This window comes from Arabidopsis lyrata, assembly GCF_000004255.2.
Source record: "Arabidopsis lyrata subsp. lyrata unplaced genomic scaffold ARALYscaffold_8, whole genome shotgun sequence".
In the NCBI taxonomy this organism is placed as follows: domain Eukaryota; kingdom Viridiplantae; phylum Streptophyta; class Magnoliopsida; order Brassicales; family Brassicaceae; genus Arabidopsis; species Arabidopsis lyrata.
Genome location: NW_003302548.1, coordinates 11,522,350 through 11,549,933, shown reverse-complemented (window position 1 = coordinate 11,549,933; position 27,584 = coordinate 11,522,350). Strand labels below are relative to the sequence as shown.

At 36.6% G+C, this 27,584-nt stretch overlaps 3 protein-coding genes and 2 pseudogenes across 4 annotated transcripts; all 5 read right to left on the bottom strand.

The window, feature by feature from the left end:
* Positions 1-1,896: 1,896 nt before the first annotated feature.
* On the bottom strand, positions 1,897-2,589 carry LOC9299966. The gene is given in 3 exon segments (XM_021016041.1): positions 1,897-2,270; positions 2,272-2,339; positions 2,342-2,589. Coding segments are annotated over 3 exon segments (570 nt in total). The 5' UTR covers position 2,589; the 3' UTR covers positions 1,897-2,015.
* On the bottom strand, positions 1,897-5,247 carry LOC9301703. Of its 2 annotated transcripts, XM_002863843.2 has the most exons (5): positions 4,833-5,247; positions 4,266-4,674; positions 3,052-4,178; positions 2,857-2,963; positions 1,897-2,590 (listed from the first exon to the last, which is right to left on the bottom strand). In XM_002863843.2, the coding sequence occupies exons 2-4, from the start codon at positions 4,609-4,611 to the stop codon at positions 2,889-2,891; spliced, it is 1,548 nt and encodes a 515-aa protein (XP_002863889.1). In that variant the 5' UTR covers positions 4,612-4,674; positions 4,833-5,247; the 3' UTR covers positions 1,897-2,590; positions 2,857-2,888. The 2 variants fall into 2 exon arrangements, with proteins under 2 accessions (XP_002863889.1, XP_020871698.1); XM_021016039.1 differs by lacking the exon at positions 1,897-2,590 and having other exon boundaries at positions 2,623-2,963.
* A 15,365-nt stretch (positions 5,248-20,612) lies between these two features.
* LOC110225769 lies at positions 20,613-21,594 on the bottom strand (annotated as a pseudogene).
* Positions 21,242-22,717, bottom strand: LOC9299964 (annotated as a pseudogene).
* Positions 22,718-24,779: 2,062 nt separating this feature from the next.
* Positions 24,780-27,579, bottom strand: LOC9299963. Its single transcript, XM_021015738.1, has 6 exons — positions 27,111-27,579; positions 26,173-26,357; positions 25,973-26,082; positions 25,262-25,425; positions 25,010-25,164; positions 24,780-24,921 (listed from the first exon to the last, which is right to left on the bottom strand). Exons 1-6 carry the CDS (start codon positions 27,577-27,579, stop codon positions 24,835-24,837), a joined length of 1,170 nt encoding a protein of 389 aa, XP_020871397.1. The 3' UTR covers positions 24,780-24,834.
* Between the last annotated feature and the right edge of the window lie 5 nt (positions 27,580-27,584).

Sequence of the window (27,584 nt, the reverse complement as noted above, 5' to 3'; positions counted from 1 at the left end):
CTTCACCCACAGAAATTTTAACCTTATCAATTCGCATGAGTCTTTCTTCATCACTGGAGACTCTTAAGTACTGCCTCATTCCTTCCAAAACCTCAGGCGCAATCCTAGGCCTCCCTGAAGACGGATCGATTCCAACCTGATTCTCTTTTAAGACCCCAAACAAAGGATCAGATTCAGACAGAACCGGAGCTGGTTTTGGCTTTGGAATTGGATTACCAGCACGCCTAGCATCAGCAACATCTTGATTTTTCTTGATGAGTAGAGGACAGTGGTCTTTGTCGTGAGTCATTCTCTGACATTCAAAACATCTTTTTTGTACCCTTTCATACTCATAGAAAACCGTAGCTGTACCACCTTTGGGAAGGTTAACCACTTTGGATCTTCTGAGCGGTCTAGAGACATCAAAAATGATCTTAACTCTGATAAAATCTTGTAGCTGGGGCTTATTGGTATCAAAAGCAACTTCTTTGACTTGCCCAATCTGTTCACCAAGGAGAGTGAGAGCCTTCTCCGTATAAAAGTTAATCGGTAGATTCCACAGCTGAATCCACATCGGAGTAAACTGTAAGTAGTTATCAGGTGGAAACTCAAACCATCTATCCACCACAATGGTCCACTCATTGAAAGTGTGAACACCTTTCTCAAGAACTTCAACCAAATCATGCTCGGAGTTGAAGAAAAATTGGAATCTTTCCTTAGAGAGAGCTACTCCTCTAACTCTGCCTATTTTTTGCCATTTGCGAGGCATGCTCCGAATGAGATGATCCATCGGTTGACACTCGGGATTGAGAGTACGACCCACAAGACTTAGAACATTTCTTTCGCAAGACGAGTACTCCGGAAGGTCTGGCATGTCAAAGGGAACATCAACTTCCTCCAGAGACATCGCCATCAATGCCTTATCCATAGCTGAAGACATCTCTTCACTAGCAGAAGAAGAGAATCGATAGATCTGTTCTTCAAAAAAACCCAAACAAAGACCTCTGTACCGTTCACCCTTTGTAAATCAGAAGACCCAGCAAAGAATAATCGGAAGAAAAAGACTTAAATCAAAGAAAATAACCCAGAATTTTTCAAAGCAGGAGAAATCACTTAGAACCCTAGCCGTCAATGAAGAGAAAGTAACGAAAGTGAGGTCTTGAGTAATAAACTGGCTCGAAACAACTAAAGGGAGAGTGTTTTGCTCCGGTCAAATCTCTATTTTAACCCCAGTGAAAGACACTAGAGTAAAAAGAGGGTCTTAAGCGAAATCTGGTCTTTTTTCACTGCAACATTATGTTCTCTTCTCTCCAATACATGGTCTTTATTTCTTTTTCATGGAAAACATCAAATAATTGTACAGTACTACTACTATTTTGGCATTTTATTCAATAAAATTTCCACTATCAAAGAAAATCAATGCAAAGAGGCTCATTTCTTTTGGGTTCTGAGCCCAAACTCTAATCTTCAAAATTTGGGTTTTATTGGTCACAAAGTCACAAATTGGAAACTAATCCAGCCACTTTACATAGAATGATGATGACTGAATCAGTTTCAATTTCAATTTCATACCTCGTCTCTCAAAAGCTATTTCATTGCTTTAAGCCTTTAACACATAATATTCATCCTTCAGCCCCCTTGCAGCAGCGGCTCAAGAGTTCGTTATATGGGCTAATAGGCCCTAATCAACTTGTAATTATCAGGCCCAGTTCAATAGCTCACGACCTCACGTGGTGTAAACCGAATTATTTGTAATAGGATCCAAATGTTTCCGAGTATTTTATTATACCTTGACCTAAAAGTTGACGGTGGCTACAATCAAACCCTAACTAGTTGAACGCTTATTGTGGCCGTCTAATTAAACCCCAAAACTTTCTAAATATCACACTGTGGCCTAACAGAGAGAACAAGAACAAAAGACTGAAGAACCAAATATTACATTTTTGTGGTCTGTAGCCGGTTGAAATGCAAACTACAACAAAAGACTGACGAACATAAGAAGAAAGAAAGACAAACAGAAATCTAGATTGATAAACTTAAAATCCAAACACATCCAACAGAATGTTCCCAATGCCAAAAGCAAAGTATGCATTGGAGGCTGCAAGCTTTATCTGGTTCTTATTGAGAACAAATTTTTCCCAGTCGTCAAGTACGGCATTTGTTGGTCTCTCAGTCGAAACAATAGTACTGAGCCTAAATTTCACATCGGCCGTCATATTGGTCAGCTTCCATGTGGCGGGTCCAATCTCAACAACATTCTTGCAGGTCAAACCAAACTCACTCTCAAGCCTAAATCATAGTCTTGTTTATGCCAATGCCTACAAATGCAAACTCGGGTAGGTTGAGAAAATTGAAAAGAGATCACCTTCACCTTCACCTTCATTGGGAAGTTGTACTATTAGACAATTGTCTCCATCACAGAGCTGCAACAAGACAGTCTTATTTAGATTTCTTCCCTTTTGCACGTGTTCGGTGTCAAGACCAATTATCTTCTTCCTGTTGTTTTTGTTGGACAAGAATGTCTTCACAAGACGGTTGCTATCGCTCTCTTTTTCAGTTACCGTTGTTTTGATGCTATCTATTCCAATTTTAACAATGGACGAAGACATCTCTAAAACAATGAGGGTAAGTGATAAATCATACTAATTCTGAACATACGTGTCTTTATTATATAGACATGAAAGGGAACTGCAAAAGTCGCAACCTTTAGAGAGGAATACAAAGAGTATGATGATGATAGCTGTCTCAAACTTTTAGATTAACGAGGCATTAATATTTGTTACCATGAAAGTCCCAACCTTTCTAGAGGAAAACGAAGAGACTAAACTTAAATGCATGTAGACCGCACAGGTTAAGGTTGTAAGTAACTATTACTACCTTACTATTATGTCATTTGACTTGTGTGTGAATCATTTTTGTCTAGCTAGTAACCACTTCATCCATGTGGACAAACAATACCTTGCGATGTACTCCGGTAAATCCACCTGAAAAAACCATCTCACATGATAAACAACACAAATAAGAAACACATCTACTATACGAAACACAAATAAAGAAGAATAGGAAACTCACACTGGTCCATGTTGCAGAAAACCCATCAGTAGATAGCAACCAACTTCGACTTATTTGACGCAGACCTAAAAGCTCATCATCACCGAGATCATCGTCATCATCATCATCATCAAAAGCCCTCATCTTCTTCTTCATCTTTCTTTTCTTCTTCTCCCTCTTGTGCCTCTTTTTAGAAACATGGCTTCTACTATCTGAGTCAGATTCACTTTCTTCAGAGAATCCATTATGGCTTAGCAACGAGTGGTCACCAGAGCTGCGGAACTCAATCCCGTTTTCTCTAAATAGAAGCTCCCATGAATCTGGAGTCTGACACTCCTCTGATAATCTGAAGTGAATAGTCCAAGAAAGTAACCCGAGTAATTTTATCACCTCTATGTGTTTCATCTTCGAAAGCTCTCTCAGAATTAGAGAAAAGCTATTGCCGTTTTCCAAACCTCTGCAGATCTCTGCCATGGTTTCTTTCAACATTTCTCCCTCATCATTCCCGTTTTCATCACGTACAAGCCGCAGCAGCTGACGACCTTGGTTGATAATAGAATTCAGCAGCAGCAGCTCGTCGATAGATTCTGTGTCAACATATCTTGAAAGAACAACCCCGAGCCAGCAAGACGAGTCACCACTATCCCAAGATTTAATACTTGGCTCGAAATAGTTGCCAAGCAATTCAAGAAATCGACACAAGTCACGTTCTTCAAGAGTGATAAGGAGATGCTGTGTTAACGAAGAGAAAGACTCCTCCCTAAGAAACTCCTCAACAACATCCCAAACATCATCCATATCTTCTTCATACATGAAACCAATAAAGAGATCTATAAAGAATTTCGTGTCAAGAAACAAAATCTGTCCATCTTTAAGCGACTCAGCAAACTCATTGGAAGACCAGAATTCAGGAACATTGTCGAGAAAATTTTCAATGGTTCGTTGCACATCCAAATCAAGAAGATAATGAGGCTTTGTAGCAACAACCGCAGGCGATTGCCCGTGTTTACCTCGCCACTCGAGCTCTTCCCAACAAATATCCCGATTCGCAAACGCAAACTGCGCCAATGCTTTTGCACCTCGTTTGTGATCAGACCCACCATCATAAGCAAACTCAGAGAACCACTCTAGTATACGCTTCGTATTCCCTACAAACATCAAAAACTCTACATCAAACACAATCACAAGATAATGTAAACAAACAATGTGAGGTAAATTTAACCAAGACTCTTTACCTTCAAAGAACTTCTCAAGTATATAACTTCTTTTAGCTAACAAAGATCCAAGTTTCCTCGGTCTCTTTTCGAACATCATTGTCAGAAACTGAGATAAAAACTGCATCTTTCTGGGTTTTGATCTCAATAACTTCATGAAAATACTAAGTTGCTTCCTAGGAGATATAGAAATAGTAGAAAGAGCACTACAAAGCCAAAGTCTAGCTTCTGATCGAGCTCCATGAGTGACCAACGATTGAATTTGAGAGCCTAATTTGTTCAACAGAGGCAAAATCACATTGATGTTGTTGCTACTGTTGTAGGCAACATCGTTCCTCTTTGGTTCAGACAAGAACAGATTCACCATCTTGGTTTGATATTCAATCTGATCTAACAACAATATGATTTGGGTTTCATCGATGTAAGAAAACTGCAATTGAAGGTTATGTAAAAGTTGTAAAATTTGAAGCTTTCGAAGCACCAATTCAAATGAAATCTAGAAATTTTCAAGAAATCGGAAACGAAAGATTCAAATCGAAAGTTTAGGGTTTCAGATAATTTAGGGCTTGAAAAGAGAAAGAAGAGTACCAAGTTTAGTTGCGTCGTGGACGTAGCGAGAACTGAAGAGGAGAAAAATCAGGCCATCTGTTTATGACCGACCTGCTACTTCTGGTTCGCAACTTTCCTCATAGACTAGACGGTTCTTTTGATTTGTTCGAACCGACAACGATTATTTTTGGATTGGTTCGAGCCGACCGGCTCTATTTAATTTGCAAAATAGAGAGTGAAATGACCAACCCCAAAATCCATAAAATTCGCATTTGAAAACTTAAAGCACATTCTTTTATGCGTGTCATCCTTGCGCCGGGGTAATGCTAATCTTCTCTGTATCGTTCTCTATGTTTAGGTTGGATTGAAGATCGGCAGAAGGAAGGTGGATACAAATCGATCCATGACTGATTGGCGGTGGCTAATCGGAATTATGGAGATCTCCGGCGAGACTTGACGGTGGCGTTGATTTTCGACGCGTGGGCTAAGAAGACCACGTATTATACACGTGTCAATAGCTAATTCATATGGGCTAATTATGTTTATTGTTATTTTCATCTTTGAATTAGTTTGGGCCGTTCTCGCTTGTATCCTGTTATCGTGCCTTCTGTACCAGCCCTCTGGGTTTTTAATGAAATCGTTGGCCGACAAAAAAAAGGCACATTCTTTTATGGTTTGTCTTTTTTAAGGACGCCTTCTCTCTCTTATCACATTGTTCATCCTTCAGAGAGAGATTGACGATTTCCGGTTTACCGGAAGCTTCTGTGTTTTTTGTTTTTTGTTTTCCGACTTTGTTCAGATCTTTGATTTCCTCTTAGTCGATGTTGTTTTTCTCTTAGCTTGTTTGTATTATCGACTAAGTAGGAATTTATATTTTGTTGTTTTTTCCCTCTTCCTCTTTCTACGAAAGTTAATTTCAAATCGCGTTTGCTTTTGGTTGGATTAATAAGCAACATGATACTTCTTCATAAATGGAGTAATTTTTTCACTGCTATGTCCTCTTCGTTTAGGATTGAAGACCTCTCTTCTAGGTCTTAGGTGGAGCTTTCACTTGGGGTTGGATTGAGTTTTGTCTTTTGATGAATCCAGTTTAATTGCAGAGGTTTTATCAGTAGAAAGATGGTTCTAATCCGTGAATTCAAGCATTCATCTGTTGTTTTTATCGTCACCGGCGGAAAGAAGCAGAGATTGAGTTCAGATCTATGACGGCGACGAGAAGAAACAAGAAGAACCGAGAAGAAATATGGTGGGCCCTCTTGATTTGTTTTCATCAAACACGTATTGAATACGTGTTAATTTTGTATTTGGGTTTCCTTAATTTGGGTTTTAATAAGGTTTGTAATCACGTGTAATATGCCCTTTTGGGCTTTATGTACTTTCCACAATATTTAATGGAAGTTGTCCGACAAAAAAAAATAATAAAACACATTCATTAGTGAGAGATTCTTTTGAGTTTCTTAAAATTAAAATATCTAATATTTTAATATTAAAAGAAAATTGACTACTAATAAAAAGACACATGGAAGAAAGGTTGATCAAATCCAATAAATCCATAAATTATTATTCAATAAATTAATAAACACATAAAATAATAAATTTTATTGGTTTCGAGTCGGTTAGTGTAAAAATTAACCAAATTCGATAAGATAATAAAATAATAATTTTTTTGAAATGTTTATATACAAATAGGATGTCAATATTATCATAAATTAATAATTATCTAAATTTTACATATATATATATATATAATTTAAGTGTTCTAAAAACAAAGAAGTTTTCGCTAGAACTCATCAACTGTTTTTATTATAACAAACAATTGTTATGTTGTCCTTTAAAGTTTTAAAGTATCGTATTATAACACCGACTACACATTTGTCATAAAAATAGCCAAAATGCTTTGTAAGATTTTCAACTTATAAGTATGCATCGTTTTTGTTTCGATAGTATTATCTATACTATTAATTGGGAAGCACTCAAACATAAATAACCTTATAAAGTGTAAAGTATTACAAAAATGCCATTGATTTTAGTTTTTAAATAAATTCATTAAATATACAATAGTAATCACAAAATAATATATTTAAATAAAAAATAATAAAATTCTTTAAAGTAATTATTTGTTTCCAAAAAATTAAACTCACTTTCTCTCTCTTATTAATTTATGGACAAAAATTTAATTTTTTTCTAAAAAGTTGTTAACCAATGAGAATTGAAAAACTAAGATTTGATATCCAACTAAAATTATATCCAACTAAAATTTTATCTAAACCAATACTAATAAACTATTCTATATCAAAAATAAAAAGAAAAATAATACCATTTTATTTCAAAAGTAAAAACACTATAGTTTAAATTTTTTTATCAATGGAGGATTTTAAGATTGAATATGAAATTTCATAAAAAAATTAAATACAAATATTTAAGACTCGGTTTTGTTATAATATTTTCACAAATTTTGAAATATAAAACAAAATTCTATTTCGCAATTTCTAAAAAACGATATTGGGCATTTATTTAGAGCAAGTTTCGCAAATAGCTAAACAATAGATTGTACATATTAATTTCGAAATATTTTGTGTTTTCTTTTTTTTTTCTTCTCAACTGGATCTTCCTTAAACCAATCCATAATATATTGCACACAGTTTTCGAAATAATGTGAACTAATTATATATTTTGCATTCAAAAAATATTATGCAGCAATAGCATATCCCTTTTATAGATATATCTCAAATTTTAATTTTAGTCTAAAAAATCGAATTAATTATGATTAAACAATGAAAAGAAAAATATGCAAAATTTAGCTAGAAACATTAATAAATTTGTTAAAATATATTTATAACTTTAACAACATACATATTAATCTGCAAAACTCACAGTATATATTGTAATATTGTATGGTATTTAAAGGTAAGCAAACAAGAATTTGGAACATAATTTTTAATGGAATAAAATGGAAATAAAAATTACGAGACGAGATGGAAGGGGAACATATATTAAAAACCAACTAAATACCCAATTGATATGAGTTCGGGTTATGAGCACTATATAAAATAAATTTGTTTAAACATAACCATGTACATACGTTTTCAGTTACACATACTCTATTTATGACAGATATGAGACCGTAATATTTTTATTTTACGTGTACGTGACAGGTTATGGGACAAAGAATTTATGACAGATACCAGACATGATATGTTTTCTGTTCCAAAATAGTTACGCCTTGCTAATATACATGAAATAACTCAAACTAAAACCGAAATTCATATCCTATTTAACATATGTAAGCAAACTGTTAGAACTGTTTTGATTAGTTAAGAAAATAAAAATGTAACACCATTTAACTTTTGCAACTAAATTAGTCCGGATCTTAAAATATGATTATGCATTAACGCAACTGAATTTTTTGTTCATTACTCTAACTTTATAATATTTATATTATTACGAAGTTCACTAATACAACAAAATATTTTATATTTTTAAAATCTATATAACAATTTCTATAAAAATATTTCTACACGTACGTAGATCCAGATCTAATACACTAAAATATATATCATAAAATAACAAAATAATCTATATTGAATTAAATTTTGTTAAAAAACATTTTAAAATATGAAAGCCCGCACGTACGTGCGGGTCATGATCTAGTAAGCTATTAAAATAGGGAACTAAAATTATTAAACATAAATTCAAGTTTATGTATAAAATTTATATATAGTTTTCTTTATTTATTGTCAATTTTTTTCTTCTAAATATTAAATTTCTCAATACAAAACGACAAAATTTGTAACATCTAAAACATTAGTTTTATTTAGATCAAACTGTTTTATCTCATAATTTTTAAAATTTGTAGCATTTAAAACAAATCTCTCTATAAATTAATATTTATAGATAAATTAATATCACTATAAATTAATAAAATTTCTTAGTCTTAGCATTATTACTTAGAGGTTTTAGTGGTTCCAAAGTCTCTCAAAAGATATATGTCTCTTCTTCTCTCTAATGTCATTTTTGTCAACAGCTTTTAATAAAATTCAAAAGAGTCATTCCTGAGGAATGTTGTTTAAATATATGATATGATGCGGTTCAGTACGATCTCTCATGCTTTTTTATTATTTTAAAATTTTTTAATATTAAGATATCTTCTTACATACCACCATTGGAACTGCTCTTACCTATAATATCTCTTAAAATCTGATGTAGGAACTAGTGAATCAAAATCATGAAATATTTTTGTGTAGTTTTGGTTGAAAAGTTAAATACGTTTGGAGATTTATGTATTTGAAAAAGGATATATTTTAAATGTTAAACTATTGTAGAGTTGAGAGGGGAAATGACATATTCTCCCGCAAACTATGTTACTTTATCACATTTATACCGAATTATCAAAATTTGAATTTACAACAACTTAAAATTGGAATTTACTATATGAATTATCAAAATATAGTCGAAACTAATGTTTTCACGGAATATGTTAGTTGAACCGGTAGAGATTGATCCTTATCATTAAATTGCGTTAGGATAACTGTTGAGCTTAATTAAAGTTGCAAATGTTGGGGGATTTTGGGCTTCCACCCACCACTTGTAAGTCCAAGTTTGGATTTTCCTTTTAATGGAAAAATGGTTGACAAAAAGAACTAGTAGAGATTGCTGTCTAGGATGCCACGTAGAGCCACGAAACGACGTCGTTTCATTAAAATATTAGAAAAAAAAACTATGATCAAATCTAATTGAACTTGGATTCTAACTGCTGACCTTTTCTCTGGCCTTCTCTTCTCCAATCCGAGTCAGGGATCAGAATTCAATCTATTTCTTCTGGTTCTTCGATCAACCAATAAGGAAACAAAATTAATAAATACTCAATAAGCTGGTGCAATGTTGCATGATTAGGGTATGGTATCAAGAAAAAATTATGAGATAATTAAGATTAGCGATTCAACAACACTCTCAATTTTTTCCTACCCCTAATTTGAAAAGAAATTTGAAATGAACGATTAGTGAATGATATCACCAATCGAACAATCAATATCTTCAATCACAACAATAGACGACTTCCATGTTGTGTCCATTGTTAGTTGCTTCAACTTAGAGTTATCCTTCATTGTGGTCAATTCAAGATCATACACATAATAATCCAAGAAATTAGCCCTCTCGGTAATCGCGCTTCAATGGCTTCCTAACTTTCTTGTAACAATCTTTAATTTCTTTTAGTAAACCTAAATAAATCCTTCTCAATCCCTTCTTTCTTCTCCGGATCCATAGCCAAAGTCTCGAACGTTGCAGGATGATCAAAAGGAACGTTGCTCCATCTTCCTTTTGGAGAGGAATAATCTTGACTTGAACTATTAGTCTAAAGTTTCCTCTCTCTGTTCTTTAACCCAATCTCTTTCCCTTCTTTCGAAACATCATCTAGATAAATATTTGTGATTATCTCTCTTATGCCGATTGTGGAAACTCAGAGTCAAGTACTTACTCTTGTTCGAGTCAGATTAATTCTCGCTCTTCCTCACACTTGAAGACCACTTCAGCTTCACACCTTGAACACATCTTCAACTGCCTGGTGGTCGTCCAAACTAAGTTACCAGTCCAAACTAAGTTAACAACGAGGTTGGCCATTAGTCTCTTTGCAAAACTCCAACACTTCTCAAAATAGTCTTGGAGTTGGTATAGCACAAACTGTTTGTACATTGACCAGAAGAACATAAGACTTGACATCGTCGTGCCTGTTAAACCCCAAATCACTCCCTAAAGCATCTTTGTGTTTGTTTGATTCTCTTATCAGAATAGTGATAGGATCACGATTGGGCCTAATGGGCTTCGTACTTGACTTATGGTTAAGCCGTTTACTTTAGTAATTGTTTCTATTTAAGAGAAGACCATCCTTATCGCAAGACTCTTAACTGATTCTTAAGTTTTAATCTGAATTAAATTAAATGATAAATAATGAATTATGTTAATAACGTCTCTTAGTTAAGAGACAAAAGAGAAGCTAAGAGGCGGACACGTGTCGCCACGGCATCCACCTCCAAAACAATTTTTTTCCCTTCCTCCTTTCATCGTCTCTCTCTTTGTCGACCTCCAACGCGAAAACAATCCAAAACGACTAGATCCGATGAATTTTGAGGAGATATGCGTCGGAAATTAGACTTTGATCTGTCGTTATCATCATTACACCATCGTTGGAGGCCATTGACGATTTCTGGTTCACCAAATCGGAATCACCAAATCGGACAGTTTGGTTCAACGATGCTCCAATCAATTTTCCATGGTACAAATCTCTCTGATTTCATTTGTATATCTTGTTGAATTCAGGTTAATTGATGTGGTGTCGATGTTAGCAAAATTAGGGTTTAAAATTAGAGAAATCAGAGCTTTTTAAGTTTCTTCTGTGTTCTAGGCAAATCCTACCATTTGGTATGAGATTACAAATGAAATTATGTTTGTTTTCTAGAGAGTTTGGTTCTTGGAATGGAGATGTTGGAGTAGTAGTTTCTGGTAGATCAAAAGGGTATTTTTTTTTGGATCGAGATTTATCAAATCTTTGGACTATTGAGAAGAGAAGTCTGAGGGAGTGGAAATTGTGAATTTAAATCATGAATTCAGTTTTGCATTGCCTTATACTTGTCTTATGTTCTCAGTCTTTTTGTTAATGATCTATGTCTGCTGATGATTATCTCTCTGCTCATTATCTCAAAGGAATAAAGCATGTTTCTTTATTTATGTCTCTTACTTTCAGGTTGTTCAGCAAAAGACTGCTGCTTGCTTGTGTTTGACCACTGTCAAGAACGAGGACAAGCTAGAGTTCAGCAAAATCCTAGAGGCTATCAAGGTAAAAGCTTCTTGTCTTTAATATAAGGGTAGATCGTTGTGAAATATATTTTTTGGAGATTCTTATGAATGTGTCTCTGGTTTTGGTGTATAGGCCAACTTCAATGACAAGTACAAGGAGTACAGGAAGAAATGGGGAGGAGGCATAATGGGATCATATTAGTCTCAAGCGAAGACCAAGGCCAATGAAAGAGTTCTTGCAAAGGATGCTGCCCAAAGGATAAATTATCTCTGCTCAGTAGATAAACCAATGAAAGATGATAAAGCAGCGCAGTTACTAGGTAATGTCTATGGTGTTTTGGATTTGCAGTTGCTTCTTTCAGCTTCTAAAGACAAGAAAATCCGGTTATGGAGAATTGGTTGTGATCAATGTCTTCATATCTTCCATCGATGGCAACCAATAACCATGAGTTGTTTTTTTTTTTGTTGACTATGTATCGTTTTACAAAATTTAAATTTATTCTTAAGAGTTACATTTAGAATGCTACCATTGGAAGAGACTAAAATTAAGAATTTCTATTCAAGTTCTTAACTTTGATAAAAGCAAAATTTAATACTAAAATATTCCTAAGAGCCAAAATTAAGAGCTCATTGATAATGTTGCTCTTATAAGAAATGTGTCTTTAACAATATTAAAAAAAATTGAAATTATACAAAATATTAATAAATAAATGTAAAATGTCTTTAAATTGGAGATACTCTTATCAAAAGTGTCTTTACCAAGACATTTAAGACATAATGTCTTAAATTTAAAGACATCCAAACATTAAAATAATAAAAAGATTTTTACATATAATATTTTAGTTGTGAGAAGACATCCTCATGTGATGAGGGATGGAGATGGTCTTTTTTTTTTTTGTCGGCCATTTCCATTAAACATAAAAGAGACACAGAGAATACATCGTTTAGGTACAAACAAACACTTCATACATTTAAAAAACCCAAGAGATAACTAGTGGCAAGTTACGTAACCTTGCAGTTTTTGCTAAGCCATCTGCTAAAACATTAGTTTTTCTCCCAATGAACTTGAAACTACATGAGTTCTTTGCCAACGTTATGATATCATCCAGATAGTCTTGAATCTCAAGAGGCCCGAGAAGAGGTTTATGCCTATGATTAGCAGCTTCCATTAGGTGCCCAAATAGAGAGAAAAAGTCTCCACAAAAAGTGACATTGTGATAGTTTAATCGCTTCAAATGTAGGAGAGCTTCTCTCAAAGCAATAGCTTCGGCTTCTAGAGCTGAATCAGTAGGATCTATTGAAGCAGATCCTTTTAAGTATATATCTTCCCGCGGAATCATGTAAAGTCCATCCAATGCCTGCGTTGCTTTGACGGTCTATCCAAGAAGCATCTGTACAACAACAGAGAGAAGGAATCTGAGTGAGTACCTCCTGGAGAGTGTTTGGAGTAGATGGTCTATTGTGGTTATGATTTAATTGATGTTGAGGCACATTAATTGCTTCCTTCTACATACGATAATCCATAAGTGCTTGATGTTTGATATTAGGAATAGACCATTTGCGGTTGTTATATAGCAAATCATTTCTTGCCTTCCATATACGCTATCCCACAAACGGGAAAAGATGCTCCTTTGACTGTTTTGCGTCTGGAATAGAGAATAAAATTTGAATAGTATCTAATAGATTAAGGTTAGTATTTAACTGACCAGAATCTATTTCAACAGGCGATAATTCCCACATCTCTCTGGCAAATCGGCATTGGAATAGGAGATGTAGAGCAGATTCACTGGCCTCTCCACAAAAAAGACATTCTAGAGAAATCTTAAGGTGTCTATGGGCTAGAGCATCTGCAACCGGGAGAGCATTATGAATAACTTTCCACCAAAAGTGTTTTAGCTTTGGTGGAGCAGAGAGAGCCCATACAGATTTACTTAGAGCATTTTTTTGGACAGAATCATACGATTGAGGAAGAAAATGCTTAGTAAGTTGATGATAACCTGATTTGACAGAGTACTGGCCATTCCTTGTGAAAATCCAAGATGGAACATCAGAAGAAGGTGTGTGCCTCAGCCGGATTCTTTTTATTAGCTGGACGTCATCTGAGTGAATTAAGTCTCTTAACTTGATTTCATCCCATTGACGTGTGTGGGGCAAGATAAGATCTGAAAATGTTAATTGATCAGGGACAGAAGAGTTTATTTTAGTAGCTGGACAAGGCGGTTTGTCTAGCCATGAATCATGCCAAACTTTAATTTGACTTCCATCCCCTATATTCAATTTTAATCCTTGTTTGAGAAGTTGAGTACCTTGAAAAATGCTCTGCCACGCATGACTTGGACGACGCCCCAGATTTGCTTCTACCAGTACAGACTTAGCATAATATTTTGCTTTTAACATCCGAGTGAGGAGCAAGTGGGGCTGTGTAAGAAAACGCCAGCTTTGCTTAGCTAATAGAGCAATATTAAAGTTATGCAGGTCTCTAAATCCCATACCACCATGCTGCTTTAAACAGGTCATTTTGTGCCATGCAACCCATGGCATTTTCTGCTTCTCCTTGGTATTAGACCACCAATATCTCCGGATCTGACATGTGATTTGGTTAGTTAACTTCTTAGGCAATAGAAAGCATGACATACTATAAGTAGGGAGAGCAGTAGCTACATATTTTATTAACACCTCTTTGCCAGCCTGAGATAGAAATTTAGAATACCAACTCTCAAGCTTATTTTGCACTATTTGAGAGATATAGGAAAAAACATTATATTTATCTCTCCCTATAGCTTCAGGCAGCCCAAGATATCTATCAAAACCTCCCAATCTAGAAATTCCTGTTAGATCACTTATGTCCTGCTGAATATTAGGAGGGACATTTTTACCGAAAAGAATTACTGATTTTTGAAAATTGATTTGTTGTCCCGAAGCATTTGCATACACTTGAAAAAGCTGAAGAAGATGTTCACATTCTGCTTCCCGAGCTTTACAAAAGAGGAGAGAATCATCAGCAAAAAACATATGAGAGATTGAAGGGCCTCCTCTACTAGCTTTAAATCCATGGATTGACTTTGTAATCATTGCATTTGTGAGTAAGGATGATAATTCTTCAGTACAAAGCAAATAGAGATAGGGTGAGAGTGGGTCACCTTGTCAGATGCCTCGTTGTGGATATATCTTCTTGGTAGAGGATCCATTAAGGAGGACAGAGTAAGAAACAGTTGAAATGCAAGTCATTATCCAGCGACACCATTGATCTGCAAAACCTAGCCGTTTCAAGATAGCTTTCCAAATAAGCCCATTCAATTTTATCAAATGCCTTAGCTATATCCAACTTCAAGGCCATATAAGGCGTTTTGACTTTCTTAATACGCATAGAATGAAGAAGCTCATGAGTAATAACGACATTATTAAAAAAAAAACGCTCTGCTGACGTGGAGGGCGAAATAGAGGCGATTAGGGTTTTTGTCTTTCTTCACACGTATGTTGCCGTCGGCGGCTTCGCTGAGCCTGCCTGGAGACTCGCCGGTGCCGGGAGATGCTCTCTCTCCGGTGAGTGATGCTAGTAAGGGGTTGATCCTGCATGAAAGAAAGGTGGAGGAGCTCTCATTAGGAGGATCGGGTTCAAGCATGGGTATTAAGGAAACCAGTTCAAAAATCATTCAGGGAATATCGTCAACCAAAGGAGTTGGAAGTCAGACTGTGAAACCATCTTGGGTTAAGGTGGCGAAAAAGCATATTTTCTCTCAGCAAAAGTTTGTGGTATCTGAAGTTAATGGAAAGGAGAAGGTTGTAGTGCCAAGAGAGGTGTTTGCAGGTGCAAAACCACTTTGGGAAGATTTTTTTATTGGAAAGTTTTTGAATAAGAAGGCTCCACATGTGGGTAAAATACATATGATAGTGAACAAGATTTGGCGCTTGGGGGATCGCTCTTCGTTGATTGATGTGTATGAGGTGAATGATTGTACGGTAAAGTTTTGGATTAGGAACGAGGGCATGAGGAATCGAATTCTAAACAGAGGAATGTGGAACATCATGGACATTCCCATGATCGTTTCGAAGTGGACTCCTTTTGCAGAGGAGGCTCAACCGGCAATGAAATCTATTCCGCTCTGGATCACTCTCAAAGACGTTCCAACGACAAGGTTCACAGACAAAGTTTTGGATTTTTTAGCGAGTGCAGTTGGTAACCCGATTAGACTTCACCCAAAGACAGAGGCATGTGTGAGCTTTGATGAGGCACAAATCTTAGTTGAGGCTGACTTGACAAAAGATTTGCCAAAGGAATACACTTTTACGGGTGAAGAAGAAGGAGAGCTAGAATCTGTCATTAAATATTCATATCCATGGCTACCTCCGCGTTGTAGCTGCTGTAAGAAATGGGGTCATCTTCGTGATACTTGTCTCTCTCCGGAGAATAAGACCACTCAAGATCTCTCAACTCTTGCGGTACAACAGGGTGTTGAAACAGAGATAGAAACAGAGGTAGAAACAGAGAAACAACCACTGTTAGAGGAGTCGGTCACTGTTGTGAAAGAAGATACTGAAAAGGAGAAGGAGCTAAGGGATGTAGAGGGTCTAGTAGTCGCTGAGAAAAAAGAAAATGAGGCGGGTGAGTGGATTACTCCATCTAAAGCAGGTCGCAGCCCAGGAAAAATATCGGAGGGACTATCATATGGCGAGGTTTCTATCCTCTCTAACTCTTTCTCTGCGTTGGAAGCAGTAGAAGATAAAACGGAAGGTAAGGTTGCAGGGGAGACAGAGAACAGAGGAGTCGAAACAATCTCCACTGCGGATGCGTCTCCTAGTGAGTCTGTCCAAGATTTAGTAGAGACGGGAACAAAAGCACGAGGAGGTAAGGAAGTGCATTTGCGACCATCTTTACCCAGAGAATCTAAAACTGCTCACAAAGTAGTCTCAACACATTCTTCTCATTCAACAAGGGATATCCCTAAGAATCAAAATAAGAAGCTCCCTCCCCCCAAACGTTGTTGATGTCGGGGTTCTTATGGAATGTCAGGGGCTTAAATAAAACATCTAAACATTCTATAATACAAAAGTGGGTGGAGGAAACAAGTTTTCAGTTTGGGTGCTTGCTTGAAACTCGGGTTAAGGAGAAGAAGGCTCCGAGATTGAGTAATAAATTATTTAAAGAGTGGTCAGTTTTAACGAATTATGAGCATAACAGTAGGGGTCGTATCTGGGTTTTGTGGAGAGGTGACACGAGACTTACTCCTTTCTATAAAAGTGCTCAGGTGATAACGTGTTCAGTGAAGCTTGAGGATAAAGAAGAAGAATTTTTCTGTTCATTTGTCTATGCGTCGAACTTTGTGGAGGACCGTAAAGTACTATGGCAAGAGCTTCAGGACCATTACGATTCGCCTATTATCAGACACAAACCATGGCTAATTGTTGGAGATTTTAATGAAACTCTTGACATTGAAGAACACTCTAAGGTGGATGTGACCCCGGTGGTTACTTCTGGTATGAAAGATTTTCAGGAGTTAGTGAACAACTGTTCTTTAACGGACATGTCCTCTCATGGTCCACTATTTACATGGTGTAATAAGCGCGATAATGACCTCATTTTGAAAAAACTGGATCGAGTGTTGGTGAATGAAGTTTGGCTGCAAGAAAATCCGCAATCGTATACTGTTTTCGAGGCTGGAGGATGCTCGGACCACCTACGTGGTCGAATAAATCTAGCAGGAAACGAGGGAAGCCAGATTAAACGAAGGAAACCATTTAAGTTCGTAAATGTTCTAGCAGAAATGGAAGAGTTTAAACCGCTAGTGGACAACTATTGGAGGTCAACAGAGCCGTTATTCTTATCAACCTCAACGTTGTTCCGCTTCAATAAGAAACTAAAGGGTCTAAAGCCAGAGATACGGGCTCTAGCTAAAGATCGTATGGGAAATCTGGTGAAAAAGTCAAAAGAAGCTTATGAAATCTTATGTCTCAAGCAGGAAGAGAACTCACTAAATCCGTCAGTTCAAGCTATGGAAGCAGAGAATGCGGCTTATTTGAGATGGGATTTTGTTGCAGGCCTTGAAGAGAAATACTTGAAGCAAAAATCAAAACTGCATTGGATGAAGGTGGGAGATAAAAACAACAAAACCTTTCATAGGGCTGTGACAGCGAGGGAAGCAAAAAACATGATAAAAGAAATACAACGGGTTGATGGTAGTGTGGCAAAAGGTGAAGAGATTAAGATAGAAGCTGCGCGTTTCTTTAAAGAATTTCTGCAGCAAATGCCGGAAGATTTTGTTGGTGTAGAGGTAGATGAGTTGCAGAATTTAATGCAGTTCCGGTGTTCTGAAAATGATCAGGAGATGCTTACGCATGAGGTTTCAGCAGAGGAGATTAGGAAGGTTCTATTTTCTATGCCGAATGATAAATCTCCAGGTCCGGATGGTTATACTTCAGAATTCTATAAAGCAACATGGGACATAATTGGACAGGAATTTGTATTGGCTATCCAATCGTTCTTCGTGAAAGGTTTTCTGCCTAAAGGGATCAACTCCACTATTCTCGCTTTAATCCCAAAGAAGCTTGCTGCAAAGGAAATGAGGGACTATAGGCCTATCTCCTGCTGCAATGTAATCTACAAGGTCATATCGAAGATTATTGCAAATAGATTGAAATTGATGCTCCCAAAATTTATTGCGGGAAATCAATCGGCCTTTGTTCAAGACAGATTGCTCATTGAGAATTTGTTGCTAGCTACGGACCTGGTGAAGGATTATCATAAAGACTCAATCTCTGGGCGATGTGCTATAAAGATAGACATCTCTAAAGCTTTTGACTCGGTTCAATGGTCTTTCCTTATTAATACTCTGACGGCAATGAACTTCCCTCTGAAGTTCATACATTGGATATCTCTATGTATTAGTACAGCATCGTTCTCGGTTCAAGTTAATGGTGATCTTGCAGGCTATTTCCAAAGTGCAAGGGGTCTACGTCAGGGCTGCTCTTTATCTCCTTATTTGTTCGTCATATGCATGGATGTTCTATCCAAGATGCTAGACAAGGCAGCGGGTGCAAGTAAATTTGGTTTCCATCCAAAATGTAAACGTTTGGGTTTAACACACTTAAGCTTTGCGGATGATTTAATGGTGCTATCGGATGGTAAAACACGATCAGTTGAGGGCATAATGGAGGTTTTTGATGATTTTTCTAAACGATCTGGTTTAAAGATAAGCTTGGAAAAATCAACCTTATACATGGCAGGTATCTCTCCTACGGTCAAACAAGAGATAGCGGCAAACATAGCACATGCATGGGATCCTGGATTTAGAAAAAAATCCTAAAATACAGAGAAGTGGCCAAATCTTTCAGCAAGGTTAATGTGGGTAATGGAAACTCTGTTTCCTTTTGGTTTGATAATTGGTCGACGCTTGGGAGGTTAATTGATATTGCAGGTGAACGGGGTTTCATTGATCTTGGGATAGTTAAAGAATCTTCAGTGGCAGAGGCTTGGACTCGGAGACGCCGTAGGCAGCACCGAGTCGATTTCTTAAATGACATAGAAGAGACACTGGATTTACAAAGGCAACAACGCAGCGAAGAGGATGACATTGTGTTGTGGAAAGGCAAAAATGATGTTTATCAAGACAGGTTCACTACTAAAGATACGTGGATTCAGATCAGAGCTGCCTCTCCCATGGTCTCTTGGCACAAAGAGGTATGGTTTGTTCATGCTACTCCGAAATATGCGTTCTGTACTTGGCTGGCGATTCAAGACAGGCTTTCCACGGGTGATCACATGGTTAAATGGAACAGAAATGTATCGGGCGATTGTGTTTTCTACAGCAACTCCGAATCGCGCAACCACCTATTTTTTTCTTGCAGCTATGCTTCCGCAGTCTGGACTGCACTCGTAAAAGGACTATGGAAGTCAAGGATCACATCAAACTGGCCTCAGATTCTAGATCACATCTCAGCTCAATCTCAGGATCATGTAGAACTCTTCTTACTTCGGTATGTTCTGCAAGCTACAATCTATACAATTTGGCGAGAGCGAAACAGTCGGGGACACGGCGAGACACCAAACAGTCCAGCAACTCTGATCGGATGGGTTGATAAACAGGTCCGAAATCAAATCACTACCATCAGACATATGGGGGACAGGAGGTTTGAAAAGGCGTTCCAAGTTTGGCTCCGAGCTCGAGCTTGATCGGTTTTCAAAACTTTTTCTCAAACTCATTTAGAATTTAAGATTGTGGATTCAAATTTTTCTTTCGATAACTCGTTGTAAAAATATTATTTTTCTTTGAATATAATTTAACATTACATTCAAAAAAAAAAATAACGACATTATCTGTAATTAAACGCCCATGAATAAATGCAGATTGAAATTCTGAAACTATAGAATGCAGCTAAGGCTTAAGTCTATCAGCTAAGATCTTAGAGATTAGCTTATATGCAACATTGCATAGACTTATCGGTCTAAAATCCTTAACCTGGGTGGGTGAGTCAACTTTTGGGACAAGACAGATGAAAGTGTGATTAATATTTGGGTCCAGATAACCAGTTTGAAAGAAGCATTGTATAAATTTAATCACACCTTCTTTGATGGTAGGCCAATGGAATTTATAGAATCCCGCATTAAAACCATCTAGCCCAGGCGTCTTGTCAACATTCATTTGCTTGAGAGCTTGGAAGATTTCTTCTTCTGTAACCGGCTGTGTTAACTGGTAATTCATCTCTGGGGTTACTCTCGGCTGGATGGAGATGGTCTTAGGGTCAAAAGATTAAAAAAGAAACTGAATTCACAATAAGCTCCACTCCTAAGTTTTCTGGACGTTTACAAATTGATCTTCTAACATTTTAAAACTAGATTATGACCAATGTAAATCAATATATGTTTTTTTAGTTATGACCAGTGTAAATATCAAATTATAAATCATGATGGGGATATTTATTACTGAAGTTATTAAGTTGAATATTTCTGAATCATGAGGAGGAGGAGATGATCTTATTTCATATATGTGATTAAGCTTATTAGTAATCGTCACACCACAAATTTTCCTATAAAGTAACACACGGATACTAGGCACACGCATCGAACATAATACATTATATAGTACTTACGAAAACACCATATTATAACTGATATCTTTTTGTTTTAAGACAGGATTGGACCAAACTGATTCTAGACATTTGAGGTGAAACGGGAGCTTTCCAAAATGTTGTCGGCGTTATTGAGTGCAAAGTCTTCACGTCTATGGAACTCTTTAATCTGCAACCAAAGGGTAGATATAAATCGTCGTGAATATAATGGACTGATTAACTTATGTACGATGATACGAAATTGCGAAGGACGAACGAGACTACATCCAAGCAAATATCATTTAGAAAATTTATTATGTTTTAATATTTTAAATATAGATCCTATTTATATATTAAAATTCATAACTAAACAAATTAGGATTCTAAAATGTTTTATAATTTTGACGACCTTGTGCACTAGCAATTCCTCCTATATAAACAGTCCTAGAATTAGGATAGCGTACCTGATCATAAGGCAATTCTTTGAACTGTGGCAGAACGAGGCGGTCAGTGAATTCAATGTATGAAGCAGGGACTAATTTGGTTACACCGTCTGCAAATTCTACTGGTAGCTTTTCTGAAATCGACGACACTTGTAGCAGTAGCCCATCAGTACTCACTGAAATCAATCAACAATTTAATTAATGGTGAAAGTGTTTAAATTTTATAGACTTCCAACTCAAAAGTAATTGATAATAAGTTGATCGGCTAATATATCTCATATCACATTTTAAATATTTCATGTTTTTTAATCTTAATTTACGTATTTCTAACTTATAAAAAGAGTTAACATATATAGATATGGTACCTTTGAGAACTCCTCCGTCATGGTTAAGATCAAATCCATGTTCCTCTAGATATTGTATGATGCATTTGATATCACTAAAACGTGTTTAAGTCGATGAGCAGCAAATGCGAGATGGTTCAACGTGTAACCGTTGATAAACGCCCAAGCCGCCAATTCATTTTCTCTTCAGGGTTCACAATAGTAACGTAATTAGTTAGCTCAAATTAATCATCAATATGTATTACTTAATTAAAAACTTATTATATTTAGAGAATGCATAGTATATATATATATATATATATATACTCGGCAATTTGCTTGAACTCGCTCCATGTTGGCTTCTCCCATATTAAAGACCCAAGAATACTTGAAAGAAGGGCTTGCTTACCACCTTCTGGTTTCAGATACTTCCTTATTATCGCCTAATAAACCATTGATTACTTTTAGAATCAACAAAGATATATATCTTATATGTTAAAACGTTATAATAACCCTAAAACCATAATGTGTTTGTGTCATTAATACCTGTGATTCAGGGCTTAGTTCATCCACAAGAATCTCACCCATAACAAGTCGGGGTAAGGGTCCGTTGCCTAGGCCGTGGCCATCATCGGGGACGATAACATCGGGAGGAGAAAACCAGAGACCTCGTAGTTTCTTCTTTGGAAAATCAAGGCCACCGTCGACCTATTTTATATCCGTAATTCATGAAGAAACTTGACAGAGAGTCTATTCCATAACTGTCGACCTATCCATACAAAAAAAAACATAAAAAGAAACACAATTCATGAAATTATTTCTATTTATAATTAAAAAGTATACCAACTATTAATCTATTTCCATAAAAATATATATGTGAACAAATTCTAGTGTTGTACCAATAATCGGTAGAGGGTTTGTTTTTAATAAAAAAAAAAGTTACTTTTTTGACTCGAAAATTACAAATATATGTGATTTTATGTGTGTCAACATGTATTATTTGTACCTAAAATCTTAAATCCGATGTAACAGTGGATTCCTAAAAATCGAGGGAATACCTTAAGTGTCATGAAAGTGAAGTGGTCGTAGCAAATCTTCTCGTTGTCCAACGACTGAATCAGTTCCCATATCCTTTTCGTTGTCGGGTTCTTCCTCAAATAAGTTTTCAGTATATTCTCAAACACATTTCGAAGAAATGTTTCACTTCCTCCCTGTTACATCGAGATTATATGTATTGTCCAAATACTCTTTAAATTTTATAAAAATAAAATTTTAGAGAAAGAACCTTGAAAGATGACGTGTGAGCCAAGTCCAGAGAAGCCATGTGGGAAGGTCCTTGAGTTGTGTATTAGAAACACAGTTTTGCTTAATTGTTCTTATTAACGAAGGCATTTCGTACTTAAGTATATTCAGGGAGGCACGTTGTCCACTACTCCACCACTACGGCAAGATAATTATATTTTATTGGACAGAATGCGATTAGTTTATATTAAAGGAATCTCGTTTATCCGATTATGCTCTTCTTTATCGTTTATTTATAAGCGAACAAAATTTTAAACATGCACGAGAAAAAATATTTTATTGGACAGGAGGGGATTAATTATATAAAATCAGTCAACGAATCTTTTTTATAATTTTATCAGATAATGGACTTCCTTTATTTATTTATTAACTAATTAAACAAGAACATTAAACATTATACACCGGAGAAATATGCATTGGACGGGACGTGCTTATTTTTATAAAATCATTCATTATCAGATAATGAACTTCTTTTATTTATTTATTAACAACCAAACAAAACAAAAAGCACATGATACACGATATCTTACTATCTTAGTTATTACCTAACTCTGTTTTTTTAGAATCTTGTAGTCTTAACCTGTCCTCATTTAACCCAATCATTATCACTACCACCAGAGTTAAAAAAATTCTTATGGCCAAAATTCATCTAACGGAACGGATCATTTCAACTGAGGAACAGTCAGTTAACCAATACTACTTGTTTCATTTAGGTAACCAAAAATAACATTAGTCGTCTTTTAGATCAATTTTATTTTTGCCTTTATACAAGAAACACTTCATGATACGGTCGGTGATACTTGTCATGTTAAAGCGAGATCAGAGGTGATTTTGGATTTGTGAAGTTGTACACGTCGACATTGAAAAATAAAAATAAAAGAGATGTCGATTTTGGAAAATAGCACCAATACAATGTCGGCGTCATGGGATATTCGCAATCTCGGCTCAACTTCTAACCCGTCTTATTGACGAAAACATCCGGAACAAGCTCAAGCTCATTCTTCTCTGGAACCATGGTGGGTATGAAGGAAAGATCCAATTCTGGTCCAAACTCATCCATAATTTTTTTGGTTGAATTCAATATTCTCTCCTCTCAAAAACTAAGCGCTATAAGAAGCATTCATTGTAGAATTATTATTTTTTGTTTGAATACAATTTTACATTTTTTTAGAAAGAGAAACAAGTGGAATACAAACATGATACAAATAAGATATTCCGTAAGAGATAATATGAAATAATCATATAGCTGCACAAAAAAAATAAAAAATACTATTTCATATCTTTACAAGATACGAAATATTTATACTAACAATTTTATGTTAAATGATTATAAATTGTTCAAGTAAATCCCCTATTTATAGCAACATACACGATCAAATCACACTCATAAAAATTATTTTTGGAGAAAACCGAAAAACTTCACAAATATCACATATCATACTCACCAATACATTTTATTTCCCATGATTCGTCAATAATGTGATCCATTTGACAAGTTGGTCACTCTTATTGTTGGAGATACAATCTAAGTCCCACATCGGAAGTTTGATGGGACAATCAATAATATATAAAGGGTTAGGGCCAATCCACTAATTGCCAATTGGTTTTTAGTTGGAAGCCCAGAATTAGCCCAAATTTAACATGGTATCAGAGCCCAATGTTCAAATTCTGGTGGACCTAGAAAAGTGGATACGGATATACCTCAAACCCGAGTAATGGGGGCCCGAGAAAGGGGCTTATTATCGGTCCGAGTGAGGGATCGAGGAGGTGTGTTAAGATCCATGTGGTCCTTGGATTGAAGGGGAGATTGTTGGAGATACAATCCAAGTCCCACATCGGAAGTTTGATGGGACAATCAATAATATATAAAGGGTTAGGGCCAATCCACTAATTGCCAATTGAGTTTTAGTTGGAAGCATAGAATTAGTCCAAATTTAACACTTATCAACAATAACCATCATGAGAGATAATATAAATGTTTTAAGTAATTGTCACTTCACAGTAACATAACAACATAAAGATATCGCAAAGACACATCACGATTCACGCATATATATATATATATAAATAAGATTGCACACAAACACATAAATAGTGACACAAATTTGACATATTTAGTCGAGCAAGACAAGTCTGGCTCTAGAATTTGGTTGTGAAACGGGTGCTTTCCATTATGTTGCTGGCGTTATCGAGTTCAAAAGCTTCACGTCTATGAAATTCTTTGATCTGCATCACAGTAACAATGAAAAATTGCTGAATAATAAAGTAATGCAAGAAAATGCGAATCGTTTCTTTCTTTCTTTCTTTACGTTACCTCATCATGCGGCACATCTTTGAACTCTGGAAGAACTTGACGTTGAGTGAACTCAATGTACGAAGCTGGGATTGTTTCAGTTACTTCATCTGCAAATGTTACCGGAAGCCTTTCCGAGATCGATGAAACTTGAAGCAGTAGACCATCTTGACTCACTGAAATATGTATTTCCACATTCATTTCCATTAAACAATGTATATAAAAAAGAACCATTTCAATGAAATATCTCATGAAGGGAATATGTAAAAAAACCTTTGAGGATTTCTCCGTCACTGTTGAGTTTGAATCCCTTTTCTTCAAGATGTTGTTTGACGAATTTGATATCACTGAAACGATGTTTGAATCGATGAACCGCAAAAGCAAGATGATTCAGTGTGTAGCCGTGGATAAGCGTCCATGCCGCAATTTCGCTTTCTCTTCATCGTTCATACATACAATTCCAAACTAAATTAGCTCTAACCATTAAAATAATTAATTATATAAAAAAAACAATTCAAACTCAATTCTTACTTCTTCTTCTTATTATAATTTTTTTTAGAAAAACTATTGTTCATCTATCACTTTTTTTTGTTTAAAAGTTGATCTATCATTTTATCAAAGCATTGTTAGAATTTAGAAACTACAATTTTTTGTACTTGTCCTTAATACCATCAAACCTATCAGCCAAAATCTTATTTAATAATAATTTGTTCGTAAAATATATGTACCAGTATTGTATAGTATATAGTATGGTTCGTGTAAGATTTTTTTTTTTTTTACTTACAAATAAATTAATGTATTTACAATTAGGTGTTAGCTTTTGATGGATAATTTCCCATAGACTATATTACGAACAAATTTTGAAAAAGTTAATAGTTTCTAGTACCGGTTGGCGAAAAGTGTAGATCCACATAACTTTTTACTAAAACGAAAAGAATGAATTATTTTTCAGTTTATCGATTATATTGGAAAGTAAATATATACTTGGCAAGTTGCTCGGTCCATGTAGGCTTCTCCCATATTAAAGACTCCAAAGTACTAGAAAGAACCGCTTGCTTGCCACCTTCTGGTTTCAAATACTTCCTTATTATCCCCTAATTATATAGGACCAACAAAAGCGAAATTAGATATGTTAAAAACTCATAATTAATGACAATTTTGTGTTTGTGATCAATCATGCATACCTGTGATTCAGGGCTTAGTTCGTCCACAAGAACCTCAGCTATAACAATTCGCGGCAAAGGGTCATTGCCTAGACCGTGACCATCTTTAGGGACGTGGACATCGGGAGGAGAAAACCAAAGAACTCGTAGTTTCTTCTTTGGAAAATCAAGTCCACCTCCAATTTTATATCCATAATTGTTTGTACCTAGGTTGCAACAATAATAATATACGAGATTTTGGTACGTTTTTCGAGACGAACCGAAACTTCTCCGGGTGAACAGTAACTTGGGCACGTTTTTCGAGGGAACCGAAACTTCTCCGGGTGAACAGTAACTTCGGTACGTTTTTTGAGGCGAACCGAAACTTCTCCGGGTGAACAGTAACTTCGGCACATTTTTCGAGGAGAACCGAGACTTCTCCGGGTGAACAGTAACTTTAGCACGTTTTTTAAGGCGAACCGAGACTTCTCCGGGTGAACAGTTACTTTGGCACGTTTTTCGAGGGAGGCGGAAGCTCTCCCGAAGGAATGCGGGTTCGACACGCTTCTCGAGACAAGTCTGGTTGTGCACCAAGGGAATTAGGTCAACAGTGATTCCCTCGGTAAACGCGCCAGTCACCTTATAAATATGTCCCCTTCTCTTTTCTTCAACATTTTCTTCACTTCTCCTCCTCTAAAGGTATAACTCTCTCTCTCTCATTTTCGTTTGGTTTGTAGATCCGTGGGAAGACGCTTGAGCTGCGTATCGTGACTTGGCAAACCAAGCCTCGTGTGGGTTTTGGCACCGTGCCGCCAACCTTGCTGCGCCGTGGTTCTGGTCTCGACGCGCGATGCGTTTTATGGTGCCGCGAGCTGCAGTGCCGAACCATGAGCTACCGTGACAATTTGTGTATCGTCGAGCCGGACCGCGAGCGCCGTGCCGGACTGCGAGCTACCGCGCCGGATCGCAAGCTGTCGTACCGAAGCACGAGCTGTCGTGCCGGACCGCGAGATGCCGTGTCGGACCGTGGGTTGCCGTGCCGCGGGTTGCCAAGCTGATGGTCGTGCCGCACCGATTCGTGTAATGCCGGGTCGCGGGTCTTATTGATGCCGTACTCTGCCTTATTGCCACGCCGTGTGGTGGACTTGGAACTGCGAAGCCGCGGGAGTCGAGCTTGGAGCAGCCGTTCGCCGTGCCTTGTGGCGAACTCGAAGTTTTCGCTCCTTGGGGATTGGTCTTGGAGCTGCCGCAGATCGCCTCATCGTACATTGCGAGCCGCCCCGGAGATATAGACGTGTCCTTGGAGACAAACCATCCTACCACAATCGTAATGTGGTTGAATGGTGTTGAGGCTTCATCGTTGTGAGGTGGGCCTAATTCGCGGCCGGTTTTGTTTAGTTTGCGACGAGTCTCTGATTCGTGTCTTGGTTGGTTTTTGCAAGGTTCCATTCGAT